General features: G+C 59.8%; 1 protein-coding gene across 13 annotated transcripts in view; it reads left to right on the top strand.

Annotated features, from left to right (window-relative positions):
* The window catches only part of ADCY7 (adenylate cyclase 7), a 64882-nt gene that overhangs the window by 41216 nt on the left and 11144 nt on the right, over positions 1 to 12522 (top strand). For all 13 annotated transcript variants that reach the window (XM_021094204.1, XM_021094206.1, XM_021094203.1 and 10 more), the window contains exons 7-14: positions 715 to 826; positions 4286 to 4413; positions 6054 to 6212; positions 6436 to 6568; positions 10011 to 10202; positions 10463 to 10497; positions 10994 to 11077; positions 11300 to 11372. In XM_021094204.1, coding sequence (XP_020949863.1) covers positions 715 to 826; positions 4286 to 4413; positions 6054 to 6212; positions 6436 to 6568; positions 10011 to 10202; positions 10463 to 10497; positions 10994 to 11077; positions 11300 to 11372 — 916 coding nt within the window. The remainder of the gene's footprint in view (positions 1 to 714; positions 827 to 4285; positions 4414 to 6053; positions 6213 to 6435; positions 6569 to 10010; positions 10203 to 10462; positions 10498 to 10993; positions 11078 to 11299; positions 11373 to 12522) is intronic.

Below are 12522 nucleotides of genomic sequence, written 5' to 3'. Positions count from 1 at the left end.
TCTCTGAGCCTCAGTTTACTCATCTGTAGGACCCATTCTAGGGGTCCTACAAGGGCAGTGCAAAGACTAGACTGTAGAAGCACTGGAGCTCGGCTGGAGGGGCGCAGAGTCTCATCTTAGAAGGGCCTGAGCTCTGAAGTCTGCGCAGAGCTGAAATGCAGGGTGGGGAAGGAGGAGGGTTCCCAGGGGCCAGAGAATCTGCCCATAGGGCACCGCTCAGTCATCCGCAGCACAGGCTCTAAAGGAGCTGGGCTTCCAAAGAGCCCCTGCCAACTGGGGTTTGCTCTATTTTGCTTTTTTTTTTTTTTTTGCTTTTTAGGGCCATACCTGCTGCATACGGAGATTCCCAGGCGAGGGGTAGAATTGCAGCTGTAGCTGCCGGCCTACACCACAGCCACAGCAATGCGGGATCCGAGCCATGTCTGCTACCTATACCGCAGTTCACGACAACATCGGATCCTTAACCCACTGAGTGAGGCCAAGGATCAAACCTGCATCCTCCTGGATCCCTGTTAGTTTCGTTTCTGCTGCGCTGCAACAGGAACTCACTGTTTTGCTTAATGTGAAGCCTTGGGAACTTTAACGTGTCTTCCTGGCTGGGGCTTCTCTCCCATCCCTGTGGAGCCTGAGACTCGCAGGGGTGACGGCACAGGGCTGGCGGATGCTCGGGCTCCACCTGCCCTGACTGTCCCCCTTGCCCCGCTTCACCCCCAGCATCCTCTACGCTGACATCGTGGGCTTTACGCAGCTGGCCAGCGACTGCTCCCCCAAGGAGCTGGTGGTGGTGCTGAATGAGCTCTTCGGCAAGTTTGACCAGATCGCCAAGGTGAGCCTGCCGGCCTTGCTGCCTCCTCTCTGTTGCTGGTAAAGTCAGGACTCCTCCCACCGCATCCATGGGGTGTCCTGTGCCCAGCACCGTGCTGAGATGGGCATGGGAGGGGCTTGGGCTGGATTTTGGCATTCAGTCGGCAAAGGCTTCCCAGCGCCCCATGGTCAAAGTGGCAAAGTGAAGGCTGAGCCAGGATCCTATCCCTCAAAAGTTCAAGTCCACTGAGACTGACAGTATGTGGGAATGAACAGGGAACTCAGAGCTCAGAGAGAGCTCTGGAAGGCTGTCTGGAGGAGGCTATGTATCCATCCTCCCTGTGCAAGGCCAGCAGCCTCAGCCTCACTGGGGAACCTGGGAGGACTGTGGGAGGCCAGGCCTCATCCAGAATCTGCCTTTTGAACAGATTGCAGGTGGATAGCATGCACAGCAAAGTCCGAGAAACCTCAAAAGAGACCTGAAGAGGAAAGGGAACAGTGTTACAGGCAGAGGGAACAGTATGTGCAAAAGCCTGTGTGCCCGGGCAATGAAAGTGGCTCACTGTGAATGGGACAGAGTGTGAGGGGGACAAGGTCACAAGATGAGACATGCAAAGACTTGAGGGCTGAGATGAGGACCTGATCTGAGGACCCCGAGGGTCATAGCAGGTGCCAAGCAGGGGGTGGGCACTGGACAAGGAGAATCTCCAGGGTACAGCCGAGGTGGGAGAGCACTGGAGACCAGACAGGGCTGAGCTGGGATCTCACTGGTTTGCCTTTGCAAGCAGCACCCAGCTCGGGGTGTGTGCATGTGTGTGTGTGTGTGAGAGAGAGAGAGAGAGAGAGACAGGGGCAGGGGAGTCACATGGGGCCTTGTGGTGCCCTCACGTTGTTCCTGGCCCACGTGCTATGTGGTTCGAAGAGGGGTACAGGGGGCGGGACTAGGGAGTGCCTAGCCCAGCCTCAGGTGGTCAAGAAGGCTTCCAGAAGTGGGGGTCATTAGGTAGAGACCCGAGCGTAGATTTGGGGGAGTGACTCTCCATCCTGGCTGCGTGTTTGAATCACACGGAAAACGTAACTAAAACACCAGTACCCATGTTCACACCCATGAGAGGTTTTTTTTTTGTCTTTTTAGGGCCCCACCCATGGCACATGGAATTTCCCAGGCTAGGGGTCGAATCGGAGCCATAGCTGCTGGCCTACACCAGAGCCACAGCAACGCAGGATCCAAGCCGCGTCTGTGACCTACACCACAGCTCACAGCAACGCCAGATCCTAAACCCACTGAGCAAGGCCAGGGATTGAACCTGCATCCTCATGGGTGCTAGTCAGATTTGTTTCCGCTGAGCCGCGACGGGAACACCCTATGAGAGTTTTTAAGAGCCTCCCAGGTGACTCCATGTGCAGAGAATCAGTGGTCTAGAACTTGATGGGAGGCAGCTTCTGGCCCCACACTAGGAAAGATTGTTCATGGTTGGAGCTGTTCAGTCTTGGGAGGGACTGCCTCAGTGGGAGTAGGTGCCATCTCAGGGGATGAGTTTCCCATCACAGGAGGTAACCAAACTATGGTTGGTCACTACTGGCCAGGGGTGGCCTGGGTATTGTGGACGGAGTGACTCTGAGGGCCTGTCTAGCTGGGAGCCTTCCTTCAGGCTTCCTGACTTCTGAACCCGTGGATGGGGGTTCCCAGAGGTTGGGCCTTATGTGGGCTCAGGCTCCATCCTCAGTATGCAAGGCCACAGCTGGCCCTTTCTCTGCCACAAAACCCAAAGACCTGCCCTTGCCGTGTTGGGCCTGATCCTCCCTCCATGGCAGGCCCGGGAAGCAGCCCCTTTGTCCAGAGTGGGAAGAAGGAGCCCATGGCAGGTGCTGGTCTTCAGGCTGGAGCATCCAGCCCTGGGCAGAAACAGGTAGAGCTGGTCCCAGCTTTTTCTCCTGTCAGCAATCAGATTCCAGAACTGTCACCTCCCAGCACGAGCCAGGGTCTGGTCTCAGAGGTGTCTGCCTTGCCTCTGGGTTCAGGCACAGGGAGGAACAGCCTGGGGAATGTGGCCTCCTGGAGATCCCTGACAGCGGGGCTGGATGCAGACAGAGATCCTGCGTCTTGCCCTGGAGGAGATAAGGGTGGTGGCGCCCTGAGCCTGTGCCTGGGTGTCCTGGCCGTCGCCAAGCTTCCTGCTGCTTTCTACGAAAACACTGCCCTCACCGCCTCCACTGGGCCATTCAGAACTCAGCACATGCCAGATGGGGCCCAGCAGGAAGCAGCTGGCACACGCTCAGATGGGTTCCTGGAGGAGGCCTTAGTAAGGGGACTGCTCCCAGAGGCATGGCAGGTGGGGAACCTCGAGGGAGGGATGGTGCCCTGCCTGGTCATTGGTGCTGGCTGGTCACCCCCAGGCCTTGGGGGTATGTACCAGGGAGTGAGCCCTGCTGTGGAGACAGAGGGTACATTGGTTCCAGGAGGATGGCCAGCTCTTTGGGGCCCTCTAGGCAGGGAGCTGGGGCAGGACTCCCTGCCAGGGCCTCTGTGAGGGGTGGGGGGAGAGGACTGGAGCCCATAGGCAGTTCCTCCTTCCTGTTCCCTAAGCCCCAAGGCCTAGGGATGTGTGGCTGTCTTTGTCAAGGGCTTACAGAGGGTCCAACAGCTGCAGCATCACCTCAGATGGAACCGCAGACAGCCTGTCTGGGCCTCCCCTTCCCTCCAGGGACATTTCCCTATGTGACCCCAGCCTCCCCCCACATCCTGTGTCCCTGGCAGCATAGCCATCTCTTGGTTACCTTGACACCTGCTGACCCCTTAGCTTATGGCACCTGCTGCCTTTCTGTCTGCATCTCCCCTACTCTCTCTGCTTTACCCCGCTGACTGAAGCCTATGTCTGGCCTATTGTCTGGCCCCAGGGCCTTTGCACAAGCTGCTGCCTTTTGCCTGCCTTGCTCTTCCTCCAGATCCTGGCATGGCTTGCTCCCTCGGTTCCTTTAGGACTTTGCTCGAATGTTTCCTTCACTGAGAGGCCTTATCTGGCCTCCTGGAAACTTCCCCTCCCTTCCCGTTCCTTATTTTTCTCCTTAGCACTTGTCATCATGGGTGAGTATCTAAGATTTTATTTATCTAGCTTCATGTCTAACTTTGCCCCCGGCTTGTTTTCTCTTTTGCCTGGTGTCTGGGGCAGGGCTGGGTGCTCAGTAGATCCTGAAACATTGCGGGACGAAGGAAATAAAGGCAGCACCTCTCTAGAGGCACTCGGGGGGCTGCCCTTCCTAACACTTGCTTTCATCCCTGACACCTACCTGGGGTTCCTCCTGCAGAGCCTCTGTGTCCCCTGTCCTTTCGCTGGGCTCCAAGGCAGCTGCTGGTGGCTGGTGGTCCAGGAGAAAGCCCCTGGGCAGGAAGGAGCCTGGCTCACCCATGAGGGTGTGGAGAGGTGCCCGGCACGCCTGTGCCCGGGCTGTGTACTGACCAGGCCTCTCCCTCCACCTCCAGGCCAACGAATGCATGCGGATCAAGATCCTGGGTGACTGCTACTACTGCGTGTCGGGCTTGCCCGTGTCCCTGCCCACCCATGCCCGCAACTGCGTGAAGATGGGGCTGGACATGTGTGAGGCCATTAAGTAGGTACCTCGGGCAGGCCCAGGGCACTGGGGCCTGTCCCCACGATGGAACCCTGCCCCTCAAGACACGGGAGGAGCATATGGTCCCCGCTTTGCAGACAGACAACAGGCTTGGGGTGAAGGTGGCTCACCTGGACCGCTTGGCAGTGCATTTGCAAGCCTCCCTCTGGGCCCACTGGCACTCAGAGTTCCAAAGAGTCTCAGAAACTTAGAGCCAAGGGCCGTGAGGTTGGGCAGCTGGGCTCCGTTCCCCACAGACTGAGCCCTTGAAGCAGGTGGGGGAACTGACAGACTCAGGCTGCCACTCCAAGCCCCCCTCTGCTTCCTGTTCCCCTGGTGGAGCCTGGAGTTGGGGGCTAGCTCTCAGAGCTTCACTGAGACCCCTTGCCACCAATATCTGGCTCCGCCAGGTGCTCTGGAGCCCCAAACATGTGTGGTCTGTGGCGGTCAAGCCAGTGACCTTGGCCAAACCCCCTGGTGTTTGGGCAGAGCGGGCCCTCTGGGCTGCTGGAAGGGGCACAGCTCCTGGCGTAAATTCAGCCCCAGCTTGTCTTCCTCCTAAAGTCTCACCGAGAAAGCACTGGCCAGGGAGTTGAGGGTCCAAGTCCCGGCCTGGCTCGGTGTCACTACCTGTGTGACCTTGGGCTGGTGCCACACCCCGGGGGTCAGTACCCTCCCTGGAACAGGTAGGGGATGTACAGGGCCCTCTGCTCCCCTTGGCTTTGACCTTGGCAGGCTTGGTCTTGGTGGACACAAGACACCAGCTGCTCCTTGGGTCCTTGCTTACTTGTCAGTGGGACCCAGAGGCCCTGCTCATGTTTGGGGGGCCTTGCACCCCACAGAATCTCCAGTTTGGGGCTCCTCGTACTGAGTAGGGATTGCAGCTTTCAGAGCTTTCATTCCCCAGAGATGGGGGCATAGAAGGCTCCCCAAGGCTGGCTCCATGTTCTTTGTTTGCTGGGTTTGGGGTGGTGCTTGGACCCCTCTGCAGACCCCCGCCGGGGCTGCTGGGTGGGGGTGGGGGTGGGGGCAGGGAACACCCAGTGATGGTACCTTAAGGCTTTTAGTATGAGCTGTAGGGACCAATGGCAATTAGAATTCCTCCTCCTTTTATTATTTTATTTTTTCACCTTTTAGGGCCGCATCCACGACGTATGGAGGTTCCCAGGCTAGAGGGCTAATTGGAGCTATAGCTGCCGGCCTACACCACAGCCACAGCAATGCCAGATCCAAGCCGCGTCTGTGACCAACACCATGGCTCACAGCAACGCTGGATCCATAACCCGCTGAGCGAGGCCAGGGATCAAACCCGCAACCTCATGGTTCCTAGTCAGATTTGTTTCCTCTGCGCCATGACAGGAACTCCCCTCCTCCATTTAACAGCGTTTGAGCTTAGAGTCGGCCACATCATTTGCACACTCCTAGAGTTGGGAGGCTTATCCCCTTTCAGGGAGGCAGCCCCTCAGGCTGAGAACATTCTCTCTCCTGTGAGCTGGGCCTGCCCTGTTCCCACATGCCCCCCACACCCTTGCTCTGGCCCCGCCCCATGCCACTCCCGCTGCCTGGGACCTCGACCCTGTCCTAGGGTTTAGGGCCCCCTGCAGCCCCGGCTGGGGTGGGGTGACTGGCCTCCACCCCAGGCAGGTGCGGGAGGCCACAGGCGTGGACATCAGCATGCGCGTGGGCATACACTCGGGGAACGTGCTGTGCGGTGTCATCGGGCTGCGCAAGTGGCAGTACGACGTGTGGTCCCACGACGTGTCCCTGGCCAACAGGATGGAGGCGGCTGGCGTCCCTGGGTGAGGCTCAGCTGGACGGCAGTGGGGTCACAGGCCCGTGACCCCGGCTCTGGGCTGGGAGGGCCAGGGCGGGGCCAGAGGTGGAATCAGTGACCTCGAAGTGGTGGTGGGGGGGGCCTGGTCTGGGCCCCAACCCGCTCGGCCCTGGCTGCTGGGCGCCCCTGGGCAGGTGCCCGCCCTCTCTGGGCCTTGCTGCTTGCCGTCTGACTCTGGTCTCCCCCAGCCGGGTGCACATCACAGAGGCGACGCTGAACCACCTGGACAAGGCGTATGAGGTGGAAGATGGGCACGGGCAGCAGCGGGACCCCTACCTGAAAGAGATGAACATTCGCACCTACCTGGTCATCGACCCCCGGGTACGAGGCTCAGACGCAGCAGGCTGGGGGTGCGGGTGGGGGGCGGGGGGGCCCCGGGGTGGGGGATGGGCCCTTGTGGAGGGGAGAGGCTTCCCCTTCAAGGCTGCGGAGAGCTGGGGAGAGACCTACCCAGGGCCGGAGGGAGCACCCCAGACCCAGGCGGGCCCTAGGCCCCAAGTGACAACGTCTCAGTTCTTTCCTGTGAAACAGGAGTAGCCGCAGTGCCCACCTCAGGAGGCGCACCAGCTAATCTGGGCCGAGCCCTCGCCGTGAACTGGGTGCATCATGGACATTCTAGAAATAATAGTCACTCTCAGTTTATTTTCCATGAGGTCGTCACTAATCTTCCAGATTTCCCAAAGACGCATTTTAAAAACACGCTTTGGATGAGCGTCGGGCCATGGCCGGGGGCCCCGCCGTGTCCGCCTGCCTGGCTGGTGTCTCCGTCTTCTCTGTGGGCCTCCCCTTCTTCAGGACCCCGTGGTGGCGGAGGCCGTGGGGCTGTTTCTAGGCGGGTGGCCCCTGGTCCTGCCCCCCGGCCTGCCTGTGTCTGCAGGGGCCATTCTTTCTGGTCCGTGGGAGGCCAGCCGCCTGGCGGCCCTCGGCCCTCCGTGAATCACCCGCGGGGCTTGCTCAAGAATGCTGGCTGTGGCTGGCTCTTTCCAGCCCCCTCTCCCTCTGGCCTTGGCCGTCCTCAGGGCTGGCTCCCCTGCCAGTCTCCAGGGGAGCAGAGGGCCAGCCTGTGAGCCTCTCCGACCCCCTCAGGCTTCATCCTGCTGATGTTGCCCCCGCGATGCTGAGTTGGCATCTGGGGAACCCCTCTGGGGTACCTTGGGAACTGTTCCCAGCCCGTCACCCTGTACCCACAGCTCTGCGCCCCACCCACTTCTCTGACCACCCCGCTTCCTTCCCCCCCAGCCCTGTGCCATCCTCCTGTCCCTCCACTGCCAGGCTCTTCCGCCCCAGGACCCTTGCCACTGCTGCTCCCAGTGCCCAGGGCCCTCTTCCCTCTGTCCCAGGTGCTCCTGTGTATCCTTTGCACTTGTTCGTTGTCAGTCGGGGCTCCACGTGGGCAGGCTCAGGGTGGGGGTTCCTTTTCTCCAGGGTGAAACCCCCATGCCTAGAACAACAACCTGGCATGAAGCAGGGGCCCACAGAGCTCATGAATGAATGAAGCAGAGCCCCTGACCCCACCCCAGGGGGCGGCAGGTGTAGCCCTAGAACCCACCCCTCAGGGACGTCAGATGGGCAGGTAGGACCCAGGACGCCCAGGCTCGGGTTGCAGATGAACAGCAGAGACGGTTTTAGCACAAGTGTCTTGCACCAGGTTCACTGCGCAGCCTGTATTTTATCTGGCAGTGCTACCTTCCCCTCTCTTGGTTTAATTTTATTCATTTGCATAGTTGGAAATTCAAAACACACGAAGGGCATGTTGTAGAAAGCATTCCGAGCATCCCCCTCTGTAGCCAGCTCATCCCCCCCTAAAGGGGACCAGTGTGGTGAGTTCCCAGTACTTCCGGAGGTGTCTGTGTGCATTTAAGTAGCTGGAAAGACTCTCTGCCCTCCCCAGAGGTAGCGCACCCCCACCAGGACGTATCTTGCCTTCTTCACCCACGGACAGAGGTTTTGGGCACAGAGGCCGCCCTCGTCTCTCCTCATGACTGCACAGCGTGCACCACACGGATGCTCGAGGGCACCTCCTGTTGTGGGCGGGGCGGTCTTTTCCCGGCTCTGGTTTCTATAGGCTTACAGGTGTTAGGCCTTGGGGAAGAGTGTCCAGAGGGGACAGTGAGGGTTGCAGGTGCCCTCCCTGAGCCCCACTTCTTTCTTTCTTTCTTTCTTTCTTTCTTTCTTTCTTTCTTTCTTTCTTTCTTTCTTTCTTTCTTTTTTTTAAGGGCTGCACCTGCAGCATATGGAGGCTCCCAGGCTGGGGGTCGAATCGGAGCTACAGCTTCTGGCCACAGCCACAGCCACAGCCATGTGGGACCTGAGCTGCATCTGCAACCTACACCCCAGCTCATGGCAATGCTGGATCCCTGACCCACTGAGTGAGGCCGGGGATCGAACCTGCATCCTCGTGGATGCTAGTTGGGTTCATTTCCACTGAGCCACAATGGGAGCTCCTGAGCCCCACTTCTGAACTGGGGGTGTTTTTACTCAGAACAAATGGATCTTCAGTAGACATTTAATTTCCAGGGAGCCGGGGTGTCTGGCTTCCCTGCCCTAAGAGAGAAGTGCCAGTGATTTTGACCTTGAACGGCTGGAGGCCATGCCAGCAGAACTGCTGGCAGTGGAGGAGACCAAGAAATGCCCCCTCCCCGGGCAGGTCACTCATCTCAGGGCACAGCTCATTCTCGGGACCCTGGGATCTCCTCCCAAGGGCTGAGTTCCAGGCTGTTGCCTCAGGTCTGGCAGACAGACGCAGCTCAGGCTTTAAAAATGTTTCTATCCCAGAAGGAGGCAAGACGTTTCCAGGAAAGCTGCCGCTTGTGGCTTAACGAGTGTTTGTGGCTGTAGGTGCTGGTTCATCTGGGCGTTTGTGGGAATTGCAGAGACGGGGACTCGTGGAGGCAGATATGTTAGGGGGTGGGGGTGGCAACAGGCCTTGAGGTGGCCCAAGCTTGTTTCTGGGGGCTGTGGGGGTCTTTCGCTTCCCTCCCCCCTTTTCCAGGCTTGCCTGGCCTTGCCAGCTGAGAATGGTCCCAGGCAGGTCGGGGTTGTCGGAGTGGGAGGGAGAAGGACGTGGGGCTGGGCCCCTCATTCAGGGCCTGGCTAAGCCACTGTGTCCCTGACATGGCCACGGCAGGCATGTGGCACGTAGTGGACCCAGGCTGTAGTCTGGGGGCTGTTCAGGTGGAACCTTCTGGAATGCTGGCCCTGGAAGGGGGCCGAGGGGGCAGCCCCTGGGTTGGCCATCTCTCCGGGTTGCTGGCCAGCACTCCTCTTCCTCCCAGCTGCTCCTGCAGGAGGGACATGTGCCAGCCACATGTGGGTGGGCAGGGCAGGATGCTTGTGGCTTCCCTGGGCGCCGTCTCCCTGGGCTGCCTCCACAGGGAGGGGCCGAGGGGCTTCACGGGTCACGTGCAGCCTTCGGGCTTAGGACCTTTACCCACCTCCTGCCCTGGGGCAGTGGAGGGTCCGAGGGGCATGCACAGCTGTGCCTGAGGCAGGGACAGGGCCCTGAGCTGGGGCATCCCCCCAGCCCAACCAAGGAATGCACTGGGCTTACGTCCATCCTGAAGGGGCTGCAGACCCAGCAACCTTTTTTATTTTTACATTTTATTTTTTATTTTTTTTTTATTTTTTGGCCATGTCCCCCTTTTGTCCTATGGCCCTGTCCTCAGGGCAGCATTGTGTTTCTGGGGAAGCAGGATGCGGGTGGCTGCCACTTCCTGGCCAGAGAGGGAAGGGGTGGGACAGGTGGTGTCTGTGTCTCCTGCAGAGCCAGCAGCCACCCCAGCCCAGCCAACACCTCCCCAGGAGCAAGGGGGACTCGACCCTGAAGATGCGGGCATCCGTGCGCATGACCCGATACCTGGAGTCCTGGGGGGCAGCGCGGCCCTTCGCTCACCTCAACCAGCGGGAAAGTGTGAGCAGCAACGAGATGCCTGTCCTCAATGGGCGGAGGCCTAAGGTGGGACCCCTCCCCCCAGAGAGCTGGGAACAGGGACCCTGGGAAGGGGGCAGGAGAGCACGTGCTAAGGGCGTCCTTGCAGCCCAGGCTCACATTTATCATCTGCAGAGGGGTTCTGAGCCCTGCCCTGCCTCCCTCCCTCCTTTCTGGGGCACTTGGGGCAGTGAAGGCATTTGGCCAATGCTCCAGGCTGGCTGGAGATGGTAGACCCAGGCCCTGTATCCTGGAAAATAACCATCTCCCGCTCCCTTCCTTTCCAGGCCATTCCCTTGAGACGCCACTGGGCCCCTGACAGGTGCGTACCTTGTCCCCCTGCCTCCCTGACTTCCTGCCCCTGTCCCCTCCTCTAGGCAGGCGGCCCTGACCAGCCTTTGTCCAGGAGGGCAGCTCCATGAGGCCCAGCCCTGACTGTGGGTTTGGCTGTGGCTGGGGTCTGAGTGTTTCTAGGACCCAGAACTTCACAAAGATTGAGTGCCTGTTGTATACCCATCCTGTATGGAGTCAGCGGGGCTGGGGAGAGGGAACCCTGGGGATGAGTGGACGAGGCCTTGGACCGGGGGCTGGGGTATGCCCTCTGCTTGTTGCTGGGCTGCTGGCTGTCTAAGTGACGCTGTGGGCTGCTGGGCCTTCCCTGGGACCCTCCTGTGGCTCCGCCATCCTGCACGAGGCTCTGGGACCTCCCTCTGGCATCTGGGAGCCCCACTTGGGTGAGTCATCTCGTCCACACCCCTGCCTCTGGGCAGGTGGATGTAGGTCCCTGGGGCTCTGCAGTTGTGGGTGTCTGATTGCAGAAGTGCCTCCCTCAAGGGGCGGTCGGAGGATGACTCGTCCGATGATGAGATGTTGTCGGCCATCGAGGGGCTCAGTTCCACGAGGTGAGGCACTGAGACCTCTGCTCGCCCCGTCCCCCTCCAAGAGGTCCCCCCACGTGGCTTGCTTTGTGTGTGGCCCAGGACCAGGTGTGTCCATGGTGCTGCCTCCCAAGGGTGGGCCCGGTCCTCTACCCCTGTGCCCCCTGCCCCCCTCCCCCCCAAGGGTGGGCCCCACCCCTGCTTCCCTGACTCCCCTTCTCACCGCCTGTGTCTGCTGCCCCATAGGCCCTGCTGCGCCAAGTCTGATGACTTCTCCACCTTTGGGTCCATCTTCCTGGAGAAGGGCTTTGAGCGAGAGGTGAGGACTTCTGAGCAGCCCCAGGAATGGGCTGGTAGGGTGTGGAGTGTCAGCCACCGGACAGCCAGCACCCCCGCGAGGTCTGCTCAGGAAGGGTGCTGAGGAGTCACTGCAGCTGCCGTCGAGGTGGGGATGGGACTCAGTCCGGCCCTGTTTGGGTTCTCTTCCTAGTGGGCCTCACCCGGTACCTGACAACGTGCCTGTTGGTGGTGTGCCCAGTTGGGTTGGGGCCATCTCTTCAGATGCCAGAACCTCAGCGGATAAGGGCCAGGCCCACCTTTGGCTGACAGTGTCGGCCTTTTTAGGAAAGAGCTGCAAACCTGGCATCACCATTGGTGGGACCTGACATGTTCTCCTGTCTGGCTGCTGTGACACCATGCTTTTGTCCCACTAGTGACCATTTACTTACCTATGAGTGCCTGCTGGTTCTGGCAGCATCCAGGGCACACATAAGTGTCATTCCGCCATCACCCTGCTGGCTCAAGTGGGCGCTGGTGCCTATTTCACAGACTCGAAGGTTTGGCGTGTCTTGGCTGCAGGTGTGGCCCAAAGAGGGTGGACTAGCCCATGGCTCTGGTGCTTGGGCCTCTCTGCCGCTTCAGCCTCCAGGACCGGGGGGCTCCCTGAGTTGGGGGGCTCCCTCGATGAAGAGCTTGGGACCTGGAGGCAGGTGTATTCACAGGAGAGCCGCCGGGCGGGCCTTCTGCTGGCTCTGGGACCTGGCCCGGCTACGGGCTCCCTTGAGCCTCAGTTTGCTCATCTGCAGCCAGAGCGCTGGGGCCTGAGCTGTTGAGCCAGGGGCCTGGTGAGGGGCGGGCACCCGACAGGTCGGGGCTCAGGCCTGACCGTACTCCTTGGTTTGGGGTGAGGACAGACCCGCCACTGGCCCTGGTCACAGCAGCCCCAGAGCTCATGTTTGTGTCTCGTCCATGGACTTGGGCTACGGGCTTTTCCAGGAACCTGGAAATAAAGTCAGAGACCTGAGAGGGTGGGGGAGGGAAAGGCAGCCCCTCTAAATATGAAAGAGAAACTGCAAGATGGAAACACATATTAATTCATGACGATGTAACAGCATTACCTGGAGGTCGAGGTGGGGGGTGTAAGGTGTTTTTTTCTCAGATGATTAACTAGACCTGAGAAGGGGTCAGAG

Source organism: Sus scrofa, chromosome 6, assembly GCF_000003025.6.
Source record: "Sus scrofa isolate TJ Tabasco breed Duroc chromosome 6, Sscrofa11.1, whole genome shotgun sequence".
Lineage (NCBI taxonomy): Eukaryota > Metazoa > Chordata > Mammalia > Artiodactyla > Suidae > Sus > Sus scrofa.
Note: the sequence above shows the minus strand (reverse complement) of the source record. Positions and strands in the feature narration are given on the sequence as shown.